General features: G+C 43.0%; 1 protein-coding gene across 1 annotated transcript in view; it reads right to left on the bottom strand.

Annotated features, from left to right (window-relative positions):
* The window catches only part of GRIK3 (glutamate ionotropic receptor kainate type subunit 3), a 789,973-nt gene that overhangs the window by 231,458 nt on the left and 542,214 nt on the right, over window positions 1-16,301 (bottom strand). The window contains exon 8 of the mRNA XM_044284783.1: window positions 7,291-7,398. Within this exon, the coding sequence (XP_044140718.1) occupies window positions 7,291-7,398 (108 nt within the window). The remainder of the gene's footprint in view (window positions 1-7,290; window positions 7,399-16,301) is intronic.

Raw genomic sequence — 16,301 nt, 5'->3', positions numbered from 1 at the left:
CAACCCTGCTGTCTGACAATGCCACCCATGGCACTGGGTTCCACCAACCCACCAGCACAGCACCACAAAAACAAAGGCCACCACACAGTATTGCACCATGCGAACAGTTGTCTAAGGCCCCTTTCACACGGGCGTTGCGGGAAAATGTGCGGGAGCGTTGCGGGAACACCCGCGATTTTTCCGCACAAGTGCGAAAGATTGTAATGCGTTTTGCACTCGCGTGAGAAAAATCGCGCGCGTTTGGTACCCAAACCTGAACTTCTTCACAGAAGTTCAGGCTTGGGATCGTTATTCTGTAGATTATATTATTTTCCACTATAACATGGTTATATGGGAAAATAATAACATTCTGAATACAGAATGCATAGTAAAATAGTGCTGGAGGGGTTAAAAAATAAATAAATTAACTCACCTTAGTCCACTTGCTCGCGTAGCCGGCATCTCCTTCTGTCTTCATCTTAGCTTTGTGTAGCAACAGGACCTGTGGTGACGTCACTCCGGTCATCACATGATCCATCACCATGGTAAAAGATCATGTGATGACTGTGACGGTCACCAAAAGTCCTTGTTGCTACACAGAGCTAAGATCAAGAAAGAAGGAGATGCCGGGCTGCGCAAGCAAGTGGATTTAGGTGAGTTACTTTTTTTTTTTTTTTTTTAACCCCTCCAGCGCTATTTTACTATGCATTCTGTATTCAGAATTCTATTATTTTCCCTTATAACCATGTTATAAGGGAAAATAATAATGATCGGGTCTCCATCCCGATCGTCTCCTAGAAACCGTGCGTGAAAATCGCACCGCATCCACACTTGATTGCGATTTTCACGCAACCTCGTTCACTTCTATGGAGCCTGCGTTGCGTGAAAAACGCACAAAGAGGCGCATGCTGTGATTTTCACGCAACGCACAAGTGATGCATGAAAATCACCGCTCATCTGAACAGCCCCATAGAAATGAATGGGTCAGGATTCAGTGCGGGTGCAATGCATTCACTTCACGCATTGCACCCGCGCGGAATACTCACCCGTGTGAAAGGGGCCTAACACAAAATGTCCATTGCTATCACAAGCTACAGGTCAATTACCACTAATATGCAGACTTCTGCAAAATTAAAACCACCTGTGCCGAATGGGAGAAGTGCTGATACCAGTAATAAAGAAGAAAGATTATATATGATAGATGCCATTTAATATGCAGAAGGCGAGCAGTAAGGGACGTGGAAGTGGCCATGCTGCTGAACGTGCACGCAGAGGCTGTGGCCCTGGGCACAGTTAAACTGTGCCTGCTATTAAAGCACAAGAAACACACTCATCCACGATACCTAGCTTCATGTCCCAGTTTGCAGGGCGGTGCAGGACACCACTCTTGAAGTCGCACCAGTTGCGACCAGATGGTCGGTTGGATTGCAGCAGATAATGCTTCCAGTCGGTTAAGCACCACCCTGTCTTCCACAAAGTCCAGTCTCAGTAGCCAAGAGTCTGGTAAACAGAATCCTCACCCTGATGCTCCTTCCTCCTACCATGGAGAGTGTTGGCAAACAAGTGATCCCACACTCGGATATTCCGAGGAGCTCTTTTCATTGCCATTTCTTGATTTGAGCCTCTCGCCAAGCCCGCTTGAGGAGGGACATGATAAGATTGTGAGCACTCATGTCCAAACTCTTGAGCAGCCACAGTCACAAGAAGATGATGGTGGGGAACGGCAATTAGTGTTTAACGAGGTGGATGATGATGAGGAGACACAGTTGCCAATATGTCAATGGAAATTAGTGTCTAAAGAGGTTGATGATAAGGATGAGACACAGTTGTCAATAAGTGAGGTTCTTGTTAGGTCAACAAGTCAGGAGGGTGAGAAGAGTGAGGAAGTGTAAGAGGATGTGGTGGACGATGAAGTCACTGACCCAACCTGGGAAGGAGGCAAGCCTAGTAAGGACAGCAGTACAGAGGGAGAGGGATCCCCAGCACCGCAAAAGGCTGGAAGAGGTAGTGGGGTGGCAAAAGGGAGAAGGCGGGCCACACCAAAAAGGCCCGCTACTGTTCCCCGGAGCACCCCCTTATGCCTCTTTCCCTGTGTTACGTGCTGGCCAATCCCCTGTCCAAGACGCAGGCCCAGATGCCTCCTGCCCTGCACATGGACCTTCACAAGCACCATCAGCTAGCACATCCTCTTCTGTGTACCAGCACAGCGTACAGATGTCCATACCCCAGGCCTTTGAACGAAAGCACAAATACCAAGCCACCCAACCACAGGCTATCGCACTAAATGCTCACCTTTCCAAATTGCTGGCCCTGGAAATGTTGCCATTTAGGCTTGTGGACACAGAGGCTTCCCGCAGCCTAATGGTGGCGGCCGTCCCTCGATACTCAGTCCCCAGCCGCCACTATTTTTCCCAGTGTGCCGTCCCCGCCTTACACCAGCATGTAACAACACCCGTGCCCTGACCATTGCAATTATTGAGAAGGTCCACTTAGCAACTGACACATGTACAAGTGCTTGTGGCCGGGGGCACTACATTTCCCTGATGGCACACTGTGTGAATGTTGTGGAGGCCGGGAGCGATTCGTACCCTGGGATGGCACAGGTGCTACCGATGCGAAGGATTGCAGGCCCTACTTTCATCAGGATTTCTGCCACCACCTATATTAGTGACTGCAACCCCCCTTCTCCTCCTCCACCGCCTCCTCCTCCAGTTCCACCTCTAAATTATCATCTTGCAGCCCCAGTCAGCAGCTGGAAGCAATGTAGCCTGCAGTGGGGAAGGAGCAAAAAGGCTGTGCTTTAACTATGTGGTCTCCTGATACTGCTGCTACCTCAACACTATGTCACCTTGCCACTCTGTGGCCTCCTCATGCTGTGGCAGCCACCACCTTCACACTATGTCATTAAGCCAGTCTGTGGACTTCTCATGATGTTCCCACCCTCCCCACTTCATGACTGGGCCACAATTCTGCCTTTTTGGCCTGGTTGAGATCATCATTTACCTGACACTTCTGCGGATCTGTCAGAAGGAAGGAAAAATGAGACACACAATGGATCCTGTCTGTGTAGCAGCTGTAAGGCCTGTATGGTCCCATCAGAATTGGCTTATGATTTGGTAGCCAAAAGCAGGAGTGGGTACAAAACACAGGACACATACAGAGATTCCATTCACGTGTCATCTCTGTTTTGGATCCACTCCTGTTTTTTTATTGGCATTAGCAATACTGATGGATTACTGATTAAATGCTGACCGAGTGAAGGCAAATGCTCAACAGACATGATCCATTTATTATTCTGACGGATCAGAGGAAGGGAAAATAATCAGTGATGTCAACAGAAACTTACTTCTCCACTCTGTCAGGGGGGCTCTACTTGTATAAGCGTTTAATAAAATAGGTTCTGTAGACATCTATGTGGAATTAGCTGACGACGGTGTAAAAAAGGGGGGGTTTTCACTTTATAGTAGGATCTTGGGCCTCTGCACGGTTCTTTATACCTGATGCTATCAAGTTCACACTTGAGTTATTTGCTACAGATATAAATAGATAAAATATCCCAGGGCGCAAGAATCCAGTCCAGATAGTCCAAGTAAATCCTGTGGATCCATACTTGAGTTATTTGGAAAGTTTTGCCACTGTAACTGCCCAAATAAGTGAAGTGTGCAGTGATTCTAAGGCTCCTTTCACACGGGTGAGAATTCCGCGCGGATGCGATGCGTGAGTTGAACGCATTGCACTTGCACTGAATCCCGACCCATTCATTTCTATGGGGCTGTTCACATGAGCAGTGATTTTCACGCATCACTTGTGCTTTGTGTGAAAATCGCAGCATGCTCTATTTTGTGTGTTTTTCGCAGGCCCCATAGAAATGAATAGGGTTGTGTGAAAATCGCAAGCATCCGTAAGCAAGTGCGGATGCGGTGTGATTTTCACGCACGGTTGCTAGGAGACGATCGGGATGGGGACCTGATAATTTTAAATTTCCCTTATAACATGGTTATAAGGGAAAATCATAGCATTCTGAATACAGAATGCATAGTAAAATAGCACTGGAGGGGTTAAAAAAAAATTGAAAGAATGAACTCACCTTAATCCACTTGACCGGGCAGCCGGCATCTCCTTCTGTCTTCTTTCTTTGCTTTGTGCAGGAACAGGACTCCAGTCATCACATCATCCATCACATGATCTTTTACCATGGTGATGGATCATGTGATGGACCATGTGATGACTGGAGTGACGTCACCACAGGTCCTGTTCCTGCACAAAGCAAAGAAAGAAGACAGAAGAGATGTCGGCTGCACAATCAAGTGGATTAAGGTGAGTTACATTTTTTATATATTTTTTCAACCCCTCCAGCGCTATTTTACTATGCATTCTGTATTCAGAATGCTATTATTTTCCCTTATAACCATATTATAAGGGAAAATAATGCAATCTACAGAACACCGATCCCAAGCCTGAACTTCTGTGAAGAAGTTCGGGTTTGGGTACCAAACATGCTGATTTTTCTCACTTGCGTGCAAAACGCATTACAATGTTTTGCACTCGCTCGGAAAAAACGTGCGTGTTCCCGCAACGCACCCACACCTTTTCCCGCAATGCCTGTCTGAAAGAGGCCTTAGAGCATCACCTGTCAGCTGCATGTCATACTGACTTAGGCCTCATGCACACAACAGTATTTTTTCACTGTCCTTTTTTTCGTCCGTGGGTCTTCCTTGATTTTTGGAGGATCCACGGACATGAAAAAAAAAGTCGTTTTGGTGTCCGCCTGGCCGTGCGGAGCCAAACGGATCCATCCTGAATTGCAATGCAAGTCAATGAGGACGGATCCGTTTGACGTTGACACAATATGGTGCAATTGCAAACGGATCCGTCCCCATTGACTTTCAATGTAAAGTCAGGAGTCCCTATTATACCATCGGATCAGAGTTTTCTCCAATCCGATGGTATATTTTAACTTGAAGCGTCCCCATCACCATGGAAACGCCTCTATGTTAGAATATACTGTCGGATATGAGTTACATCGTGAAAACTCATATCCGACAGTATATTCTAACACAGAGGCGTTCCTATGGTGATGGGGACGCTTCTAGTTAGAATATACTACAAACTGTATACATGACTGCCCCCTGCTGCCTGGCAGCACCCGATCTCTTACAGGGGGCCGTGATCAGCACAATTAACCCCTCAGGTGCCGCACCTGAAGGGGTTAATTGTGCGTATCATAGCCCCCTGTAAGAGATCAGGGCTGCCAGACAGCAGGGGGCAGACCCCCCCTCCCCAGTTTGAATATCATTGGTGGCCAGTGCGGCCCCCCCTCCCTCCCGCTATTGTAATAATAACATTGGTGGCACAGTGTGCGGCCTCCCCCACCCCCCCTCCCTATCTCTATTGTAATAATAACATTGGTGGCAAGTGTGCGGCCTCCCCTGGCCCCCCTCCCTCCCTCTATTGTAATAATAACATTGGTGGCCAGTGTGCTGCCTCCCTCTATTGCATTAATTACATTGGTGGCCAGTGTGCGGCCTCCCCTCTTCCCCTTCCCCCGATCATTGGTGGCAGCGGAGTTCCGATCGGAGTCCCAGTTTAATCGCTGGGGCTCCGATCGGTAACCATGGCAACCAGGACGCTACTGCAGTCCTGGTTGCCATGATTACTTAGCAATAGTAGAAGCATCATACTTACCTGCTGGCTGCTACGATGTCTGTGTCCGGCCGGGAGCTCCTCCTACTGGTAAGTGACAGGTCTGTGTGGCGCATTGCTAAATGAACTGTCACTTACCAGTAGGAGGAGCTCCCGGATGGACACAGACATCGCAGCAGCCAGCAGGTAAGTATGATGCTTCTACTATTGCTGAGCAACCATGGCAACCAGGACTTCAGTAGCGTCCTGGTTGCCATGGTTACCGATCGGAGCCCCAGCGATTAAACTGAGACTCCGATCAGAACTCCGCTGCCACCAATGATTGGGGGAGGGGGAGAGGGGAGGCCGCACACTGGCCACCAATGTTATTAATGCAATAGAGGGAGGGGGGGGCGAGGTGGGGCGCACACTGAGGGGTTAATTGTGCTGATCACAGCCCCCTGTAAGAGATCAGGTGCTGCCAGGCAGCAGGGGGCAGTCATGTACACAGTTTGTTGTATATTCTAACTAGAAGCGTCCCCATTACTATGGGAACGCCTCTGTGTTAGAATATACTGTCGGATCTGAGTTTTCACGAAGTGAAAACTCAGCTCTGAAAAAGCTTTTATGCAGACGGATCTTCGGATCCGTCTGTATGAAAGTAACCTACGGCCACAAATCACGGACACAGATGCCAATCTTGTGTGTATCCGTGTTCTTTCACGGACCCATTGACTTGAATGGGCCCGTGAACTGTTGTGAAATGCATTGCAATTTAGCCTTTACTTAACAAGAGGGTGTCATCAGAAAATAATATTATTTGGATCACATTTCTATGTTAAACATGTTTTGAAAGAATTTTGGGTGGTTATTTTTTCACATTTTAAATTTTACTATATATACTATATATATATATATATATATATATATATATATATATATATATCTTAAATCCTGCAGTTTTCACATTGGCCACTAAGCCTAGTAATAGGTGCCACTTCTTGTCCTGTACAGGTCAATTTTCAGCAGTCATCTGAATATCATCACTGTTGGGATTACAATGACAGAATATCACCCAATATATAAATACAACAGGATCCACCACACACGATAGGTGATTGTCACAGTGTATCTAATCCTTACTTGTACATGACCCCTGAACAGGTCCCAGAGCATGACTAGAAAATAAAAGTCAGTGACGTCTGCTCATGTCCATTGCGCCTATGGCCCGCACAGCTGCTGTAAAGCATATCTCTAAATGCTGTTATCAGCAGCTCATTTAGCCTTAAAAAATTCTACAATCATAAAATAAAAACAGATTAGAAAAAAGATGTGTCACTATCTGGTTTTAACTAGCAAAAAATGACCATCCAAATTCCCTGAAGGCATTTTACTTGCATCTTGATCCCGAGGATAGTCTTGGAAAACCCTTTAAACATGTGTTTGGCTACAATATTTCAGAATCAGGCATCTGTATTAAAAATGTCAACCAAGTATTTCAATACAACTGTAATGTTTGACAAGAGGTTATGGTGTTGCATGATTTGGCATTCAATGTTGGAACTGTTACAAATTTTAGTAACTAAGATGTATGGGCTGGTAGTGAGGGTCATATATGCAAGCAGCAGAATAGGGTGACATATATTGGAGTGACATGATATGCCGTAACACAATGATCTGTGTCATTACCTTCTCTAAGCCATCTTCCTTGAGACTGATGATATCAAGATCAAAATCTGTTCGAAGTCCGCTGGTTTTGTTGAATACAATTCGTCCGGTCAGCCCTTCCCACTGGGCCTGTAGATAAAAGTAGGACATTTATGACAATTAGGAAGACTTATGAATCATCACTATAACACAATGCTAAATTGTAATTACTCTTTACATGATATTCTTTTCCTCCCCTATCTTATGCGTGTTCCCTAAAGGCCCTGGTTAATTAATAATCATCTCATCATTGCTTTATCCATGAAACAAGCTATACATTTCCATAAATCCTATTAGAAACTACGTACCATATAGTCCTTGCTACTTTCTTCGATAAACAGAACAAACTATTGCACATAGGGTGCACTGTAGAAGTTAAAGCGCACCTGTCACCACAAAATGCAATGCAATCTGACAGCACCATGTTATAGAGCAGGAGAAGCTGAGCAGATTGATATATAGTTTTGTGGGGAAAGATTCAGTAAAGCCTGTAATTTCTACATTTAGATCTCTGCTTTTTCCACCTCCTATGAAGAACTATCGGTACAGGAGGGAGGAGTTGCCAGTGACTGACAGCTGTCTCTTATGCACCCAATGCCATCAATCACTGATAACACCTCTCCTCTGTACCAACAGCTGTTGATGGGAGGTGAAGAAAGCAGAGATATAAATGTATAAATTAGAGGTCTTACTGAATACTTTCCTACAAAGATGGAAAAAAAATAATATATATATATTCTACTTTTATATGTAGAATCTCTATTATTGTCCGATTGTGATGCTGTCCCTTATTCAGGGATGATCTCCCTGTAGCTGGTCTTTTGTCAGTGATTTGGCCGCTGATGTCGATATGGTCCATGGAAGTGTCCCCTGTCGATACCTTTGGCCCTCTGGTTCGGTGTCCCTCTCGGCAGGGTGGGATCCCCGTCCATCCACTGACATTAAAAATAGGTAGGAGATCCCTACTACAGCTACTTATCTAATGTTGATGATATCAGGTACAGCTCACACTAGCAATATGTAGGGCAACTTGCCCTTAATTAAGATGGCGACTTTTGGGTGATACTATAGAACGCATGCGTCAGCAATATGATTCACAAGATGACGCTTTGCTGGACTTGCGCACTGAAGAGACTGAGACGCCAAACCAGCATTACGGTCTATGTGGACGCTATTGCTCCTTCCGGCATTATTTCTGTGATCCGCATCCCTCCTCATATCACTGTTTTTATTATGGTCTTCACTGGCAGTATATTTTTATAAAAAGATTCTTATTCTGAGAACATAGATTATACGACACATGTTATTTGATGCACGTGCACTTTAGATGTCTGTAACAGATGTATGTAATTGGATGTTAATTGCAACCTCTATCCGATTGGTTCCACATTAATGAAATGTCTTTTATAAACCCACACTTTCACAGTTTCCATGCTTGAGAAAGGCTCTGTGAGCCGAAACGTCGCGAGTTGTGCCTTTTTATGGGTGAATAAATCACTTATTTCACATCTACTTTGGAGTGCATTCCGGATTCTTTTTGCTTCTATAATATTTGAGGTATTGCCGCTACCTTGTGCTGGATAGTGCACCCACATTCAGGTTGTTGCTCCCGCTGGATTTCTTCGTTTCTCTATATCGGCACCGTGAGTGAGCACACAGGCTTTTTCCTTTTCCATCATGTCTTATACTGAAACACCCTTTGGCGGCACGTATACTACAGAGGAGGCTGATTGTATCATGCGGGGGATTGTGGACGATGCCTCGTTTCTCCAGACTCCTACCACTAAAGAACTCAAACATAAGTTTATTACTTTATCTAGACGTCTCATCGCAATGAAATTACATATGGCTACACTTGGACAATATTACAAAGAAAAGAAGATCCCTAGAGGTATGCGTTCAAATCTGCGCCCAAATTTGTTTCCCAACAATGAGTTATTTTGCAAACGTTTTGAAATGCTTTCCAAATGCAGATGGAATTGGAGGAGGGTAAAAGGAGCAAGTGGATTCGCGATGCGGATGATTATAAGAGAGGTGACATTTATGCTTGGCAGACAGATCCACCACGGAAGTCCTTCAACCAAAATGGTAAAACGAAAAGGAAAAATACACAGCCGTCCACAGATGAAAATGGCGCTTTTTTTAGGAAACGATCTGGATATCAAAGAAAGAAAAGAGCGAGAACCAGAAGGGGAGGCAAAAGGTTCAGAAGACAAAGGCAAGCAGCGATACAACAGAACAAGACTACAATCAATGAAGACATCATCTCAGAGAAAGAAACCATAGTCTTTAATTTATCTTCATCAGAATTGACTGTAGCTCAACACAGCGTATTATCCAAGGGACTTACATTTTGTCCAAATTCCAAGGTAAATTGGTTTAATCTTGAAATGGATTTGAATGACTTTTTTCGTTCTATTAAGTTGAAAATGTTTTTTAAGGGTCGTATTGCCAGTGCGCAGGTTTGCTCTAGCGAATTCTCACTTAAAAAAGTGGGTCTAACTAATAAAAGTGCGTTCTACCCTAATGTGGATGAGCCTGCGATAGAGGCCTACATCTCTGCAGTCAAAAGAGATATCAGAGAACTTAAATCCCGTCTTGGGGACGTTGACAGATTCAATCATCCGAATCTGACAACTGCAGAGATTGAGGCACTATCCCAACTCCGAAGTAATCCCCATTTAACGATTAAACCGGCCGATAAAGGCGGAGGTGTTGTAGTACTTGATACATCTAAATACATCAATGAAATTGTACGCCAACTGAGTGATACTAATGTATATGACATACTACATGGTGACCCTAAATTCAACATTATGAATAGTATCTGTCAGACCCTATCCGATGCGGTGGCCGGGGGCATTATAGATGAGGGGTTGAAGGAGTACCTGACGGTCTCCTTTCCCATCACTCCGGTTATATACATACTGCCGAAAGTCCACAAAAGTCTTGTGGATCCCCCCGGCCGCCCCATCGTATCTGGATCTGATTCTGTGTTCAGTAGAATAGCCATTTTTCTGGATAAATTGCTAAGAGAGTTTTCGACCGCTGGTCGATCATATATTAAAGACACAGGTGAATTTTTACAACAGTTGAGAAGTATTGATATTAATAATATACAAAATTTTATTCTTGTGTCGTTTGATGTTGTATCATTATACACATCAATAGGACATGAAAAGGGTATTGCTGCGGTCAACAAATTCTTGGACAATTCGCCCGTCACATTAAATGCCAAGTATTTCATTAACAATATGTTGAGATTGATCTTGGAGAAAAATTATTTCTTGTTCCAAGATACTTTCTATAATCAGAAGCATGGCGTTGCGATGGGGTCAAACGTGGCCCCAACGTACGCCAATATATACATGCGCCACATGGAGGAGGACTTTATCTATGTATCCCACCACTTTCGGCATGTTCTGAGGTGGTGGAGATACATAGATGACGTCTTCCTCCTGTGGACTGGCACAGAGTCTCAATTGATCGATTTTCATGCCTATTTAAATAGCATTGATGCGGATTTGCAATACACTATATCTTTTTCCAAAACAGAATTGTCTTTTTTGGATACTAATGTGCGATTGATCAATGGTTTTATCCATACGGGCCTGTATGTCAAGACAACCGATAGAAATACCCTCTTACGGTTTGAAAGCAACCATCCGCATAGTTTAGTTGAGCACTTACCTTACTCACAATTTTTACGCACAAAGCGTATTGTGTCGGACCCGACTGAATTTGCTGCCACTCTGGAGATGATGGCAGATAAATTCAAGGAACGAGGCTATCCTCGTCGACTGCTGAACAAACATAAAAATAAAATTTTACATACTGATACTGAAGTTGCTCCCACTGCCACTCCAAAAATACGTAGGATACCTTTCATGTCCACATTTTGCGATCACAGTGTGGCGATAGGACGTATTTTAAGGGACAATTGGAGCATTTTGAGCAGATCCATACAGGATATACCTGAGTTTGGAGTCCCCCCACTTATGTCTTATCGTAAAAACAAAAACATTAAAGACCATTTAGTGAGGGCAGATGTTGGCCCCAAGATAGTCAGCATACAGCGGACATTGGCACCTTTGGGTCTTGGATGTTTTCCTTGCCTCAACTGTGTAAATTGCCGTTACATTTGCAAATCCAGATCCTTCATACATCCAGTTACACACCAAGAATTCCCTATTAAATTTCATTTAACGTGTTCATCATCATATGTCATTTACATATTGTCCTGTCCATGTAATTTAATTTACGTAGGGGAAACAACAACAGAATTAAAACTGAGACTAAACAATCATAGAAATTCTATCAGAAAAAAACGCACCGATTTACCTGTAGCCAGACATTTTGGATCCCTCCAACATAGTGAGCGTGATCTGAGATGCTGGATAGTTGACCAGATCACGCTCCCTAGGAGAGTAGGTGATCGCTCAACAATACTTAAAACAAGAGAATTGCGGTGGATCTATGATCTAGATAGCTTACACCCTAGAGGCCTCAATGTAGAGTTCAGGTGAGAGTCTTGAGATCCATGGTTCGCTCCCCACCCTCCCTGTGTGCAATTTGTCCTTCTCTGAAATGTATAAATGTGCAAGAGAACTGTGAAAGACTAATATATATAATTGTAACATAATTTATACGAATAACAACATGCATTTTTCTTTCTCTTTGCCTTTTAGAACATTTTAATACACCTGATGTTGAATGCGGATCCATGAATTATGCTCGTTGGAGACAATGGACATCAGAATGCACGTCCTGTGTCTCTTCTATATGCACTAATCCAGATTTATAATTTCTACTTTTATATGTAGAATCTCTATTATTGTCCGATTGTGATGCTGTCCCTTATTCAGGGATGATCTCCCTGTAGCTGGTCTTTTGTCAGTGATTTGGCCGCTGATGTCGATATGGTCCATGGAAGTGTCCCCTGTCGATACCTTTGGCCCTCTGGTTCGGTGTCCCTCTCGGCAGGGTGGGATCCCCGTCCATCCACTGACATTAAAAATAGGTAGGAGATCCCTACTACAGCTACTTATCTAATGTTGATGATATCAGGTACAGCTCACACTAGCAATATGTAGGGCAACTTGCCCTTAATTAAGATGGCGACTTTTGGGCGATACTATAGAACGCATGCGTCAGCAATATGATTCACAAGATGACGCTTTGCTGGACTTGCGCACTGAAGAGACTGAGACGCCAAACCAGCATTACGGTCTATGTGGACGCTATTGCTCCTCCCGGCATTATTTCTGTGATCCGCATCCCTCCTCATATCACAGTTTTTATTATGGTCTTCACTGGCAGTATATTTTTATAAAAAGATTCTTATTCTGAGAACATAGATTATACGACACATGTTATTTGATGCACGTGCACTTTAGATGTCTGTAACAGATGTATGTAATTGGATGTTAATTGCAACTTCTATCCGATTGGTTCCACATTAATGAAATGTCTTTTATAAACCCACACTTTCACTGTTTCCATGCTTGAGAAAGGCTCTGTGAGCCGAAACGTCGCGAGTTGTGCCTTTTTATGGGTGAATAAATCACTTATTTCACATCTACTTTGGAGTGCATTCCGGATTCTTTTTGCTTCTATATATATATATATATATATATATATATATATATATATATGTACATATATATATTTTATATATATATATATATATATATATATGTAGAAATGGACAGCACATCCAGTAGAAAAATATATTCAAAAAATTTTATTCAGCCACAGTGGCACAAGAGGCGACGTTTCGGCTCAAAATCCTGAGCCTTTCTCAAGCATAAAGACATAAGTGAAACATATCATATAAATAGGTGACATGATTAAGGGGTGGAGTCAAACAATTCATGAAAATAATGTGATAAAAAAGAATGTGCAAACATAATTACAATAATTCATACAACCATATAGATATTGCAGATGATGATACACCACTTAATGTGATACATGATCAAAAAATGATACAGTGAGATAACATAATAAGCATGTAAGTGTAAATGCCGCCGATTGCCATCAGCTGTTACATATCAGCATAAATATATTAATTTAATCAATTTTTTTTAAAAAGAAGAGGGAAACCAGATGGGAGGGGTGACATACCGCATGTAGACCACGTACTTCCCCAAGTCCGCCATAGCCGAACCTTAGCGTCTATCATTAAGCAATGCGCAGGCGTCAGGATGCGTCTCGGCAAAATGACGTCATGCTACGTTCACGTAGTTCTGAGCGGCGCATCTGAAGACCGCATCAGTCCTCCGGTGCGCATGCCCACATGAGGTCTAGTATGGAAGCGCCATTTTAGAAGCTGGCAGTGTGGTCCCAAAGTAGAAAACTGTTATCATTAATTATAAATCAGGCTCATATGAGGCGAAAAAAAGGAGACGGGTGCCCCTGTCAGGGGGCTCCAGTATCCATATGTTGGGCAAGCAATATAAACATGATCGGCATTCTCATGTCAATCATGTGTACCAATGCCGCCCCAATCACACCTCCTTCTAAAGCCTATGAGAGAGGGATTCTCCTCACAACTATGCGGTCAACACATGCATTGTCTAAAACTCTGTCGAGACACAGCCTAAAACCAGACCATCGGAAAAAATAATAATCAGCTATAGTAAGGCGGACATTTGGGTACGGTGTCATCCAATACGGTAGATCAGCTCCACATCCCTTTTGTTCCTCTTCATATATGACATCATATCATCTATAGAAACAGATGAAAAAATACATGAAAAAAGAAAAATTAGAGACATGAGTTAAAACATGTTGAAACACTTATGTCTAACAAACACCACCGACCCCAAGGAAAGAAGACTAGATAATCAGACATACAGGAACATTTGAAAGGCAAACCACTTATTTATGTATAAACCCCTAAATTATAGTCTACATTGAGACCGTGGGGTCTCAAGGTATTGAGTGTATATATCCAAAAAAGTTCTTTCTTTTTTAATAACAGGTTTCTATTACCCCCTCGTCGAGGCTGTGGGATATGATCAATAATCCAACATTGAAGTTGGCTTTCTGAGTGATTTTTTTCCACAAAATGTTTTGGAATAGGTAGATCCTTCCGTTTTTTCCTAATTGTAGAGCGGTGATTATTTAGCCGTGTTTTAAGGTCAGTAGATGTCTCGCCTACATATAAGAGTTTACAGGGGCAACTCAAGACAAACGACAAAATTAGAAATACAAGTAAGGTAAAAAGAAATGGGGTATTCTACTTTCGTAGTTGGGTGTATAAATACCTTACTTTTACAAATATGTCTGCAGTTGACACAGCTGAGACAAGGAAAACATCCCTTGCTCCGCTGGGCCAATGTGCTTTGTCTCAATCCAGGACCTGGGCCAATGTCTGCTCGTTCTAATTGATCTCTCAAATTCCTAGATCTCCGATAGGAGAACAGGGGAGGAGATTTAAATTCAGGAATATGCCCCAGACACCCACCTAGAATTCCCCAATGTTTACTGATAACTCGGTTGATGGTACGACTGTGTGCAGTGTATTTCGTAATAAATGGAATCCTATTCTGTGGAGTTTTTTTGATATTCCTTTTTAATGATTCACTTCTGTCCATGTCTTTGACTATATCAATTTGAGATTGAAGTAATCTAGAGGGATAACCTCTTTGTTTGAACTTGTAAGCCATGGTATCGAGTGATTTCTCCAAGTCCTCATGGTTGGAGGTAATTCTCTTAGCCCTGAGGAATTGAGAGAAAGGGAGGTGCTCAACCATATTCCGTGGGTGACTGCTCGAAAAATGCAAGAGAGTATTTTTATCTGTGGGCTTGGTAAACAAGGTAGTATGTATACAACCATCCTGGATTTTAACAGTTGTGTCCAAAAATTGGATCTCTGTATCCGAATATATTAAGGTAAACTGTAGATCCTTGTTAATACTATTGAGATAGCCCTGAAAGTCCAACAAACTAGAGCTATCACCAGTCCAGATGAGGAAGACGTCGTCGATGTATCTCCACCACCTCAGAATCTTGCTGTGGTGGTGGGATACATAGACGACATCCTCCTCAAAACACCGCATAAAGATATTGGCATAAGTTGGGGCCACATGGGACCCCATTGCCACACCCCTAATTTGCTTGTAAAATGTATCCTGAAACAGAAAATAATTCTGTCTCAGAATAATATTCAAGAGGTCTATCACAAAGTCACAAGTATGTATAGTTAGAGATGATAGCTCCAACATACGCCTAACCGCACTGACTCCAAGGTCATGGTCAATAGACGTATATAAAGACGTCACGTCAAATGATGCCAGAATAATAGATTGTGTATCCCCAAGGTCCACCTCTCCTAGTTTGCATAAAAAATCAGTGGTATCCTGAATGTATGATCCCGCTCCACATGCATAAGTTTGTAACATTTTGTCTAAAAAAATTGAGATATTGCTAAAAATGGACTCTGATCCTGATACAATCGGACGACCAGGGGGGTCGACCAATGATTTGTGTACTTTTGGAAGTACATATATAACCGGTGTAACCGGATGACCAATGGTACAAAACTCCACAAGATCATTATCAATAATACCGGCCTGGGCCGCACTGGTTAGACACTTGTCAATCATTCTAGCAATCTCAAATTTGGGATCCGCTTGTAATGCCAAATAAACCTCAGTATCACTGAGCTGTCGTCTAATTTCCCCAATATATTTGGGGGTATCCAGAACCACTATCCCACCACCCTTATCCGCAGGTTTTACAGTCAGGAGGGGATCATTTCTTAGTTGTTCAATTGCCTCAATCTCTGAGGTTGTTAGATTGGGGTTCTTGAGTGTGTTCATATCACAAGATGATCTATAACACGACAGCTCAGTTCTCACTGCGGCCATATAGGCATCTATAGCGGATACATTAATCATAGGGGAAAAATTACTCTTTAGACGTAGATCAAGACTACCCAACGTGAGCTCACTCTGTTGGGCAGTATTGGTCCACGTCTTATTATG

Source organism: Bufo gargarizans, chromosome 3 (genome assembly GCF_014858855.1).
Source record: "Bufo gargarizans isolate SCDJY-AF-19 chromosome 3, ASM1485885v1, whole genome shotgun sequence".
NCBI classification, from domain to species: domain Eukaryota; kingdom Metazoa; phylum Chordata; class Amphibia; order Anura; family Bufonidae; genus Bufo; species Bufo gargarizans.
Note: the sequence above shows the minus strand (reverse complement) of the source record. Positions and strands in the feature narration are given on the sequence as shown.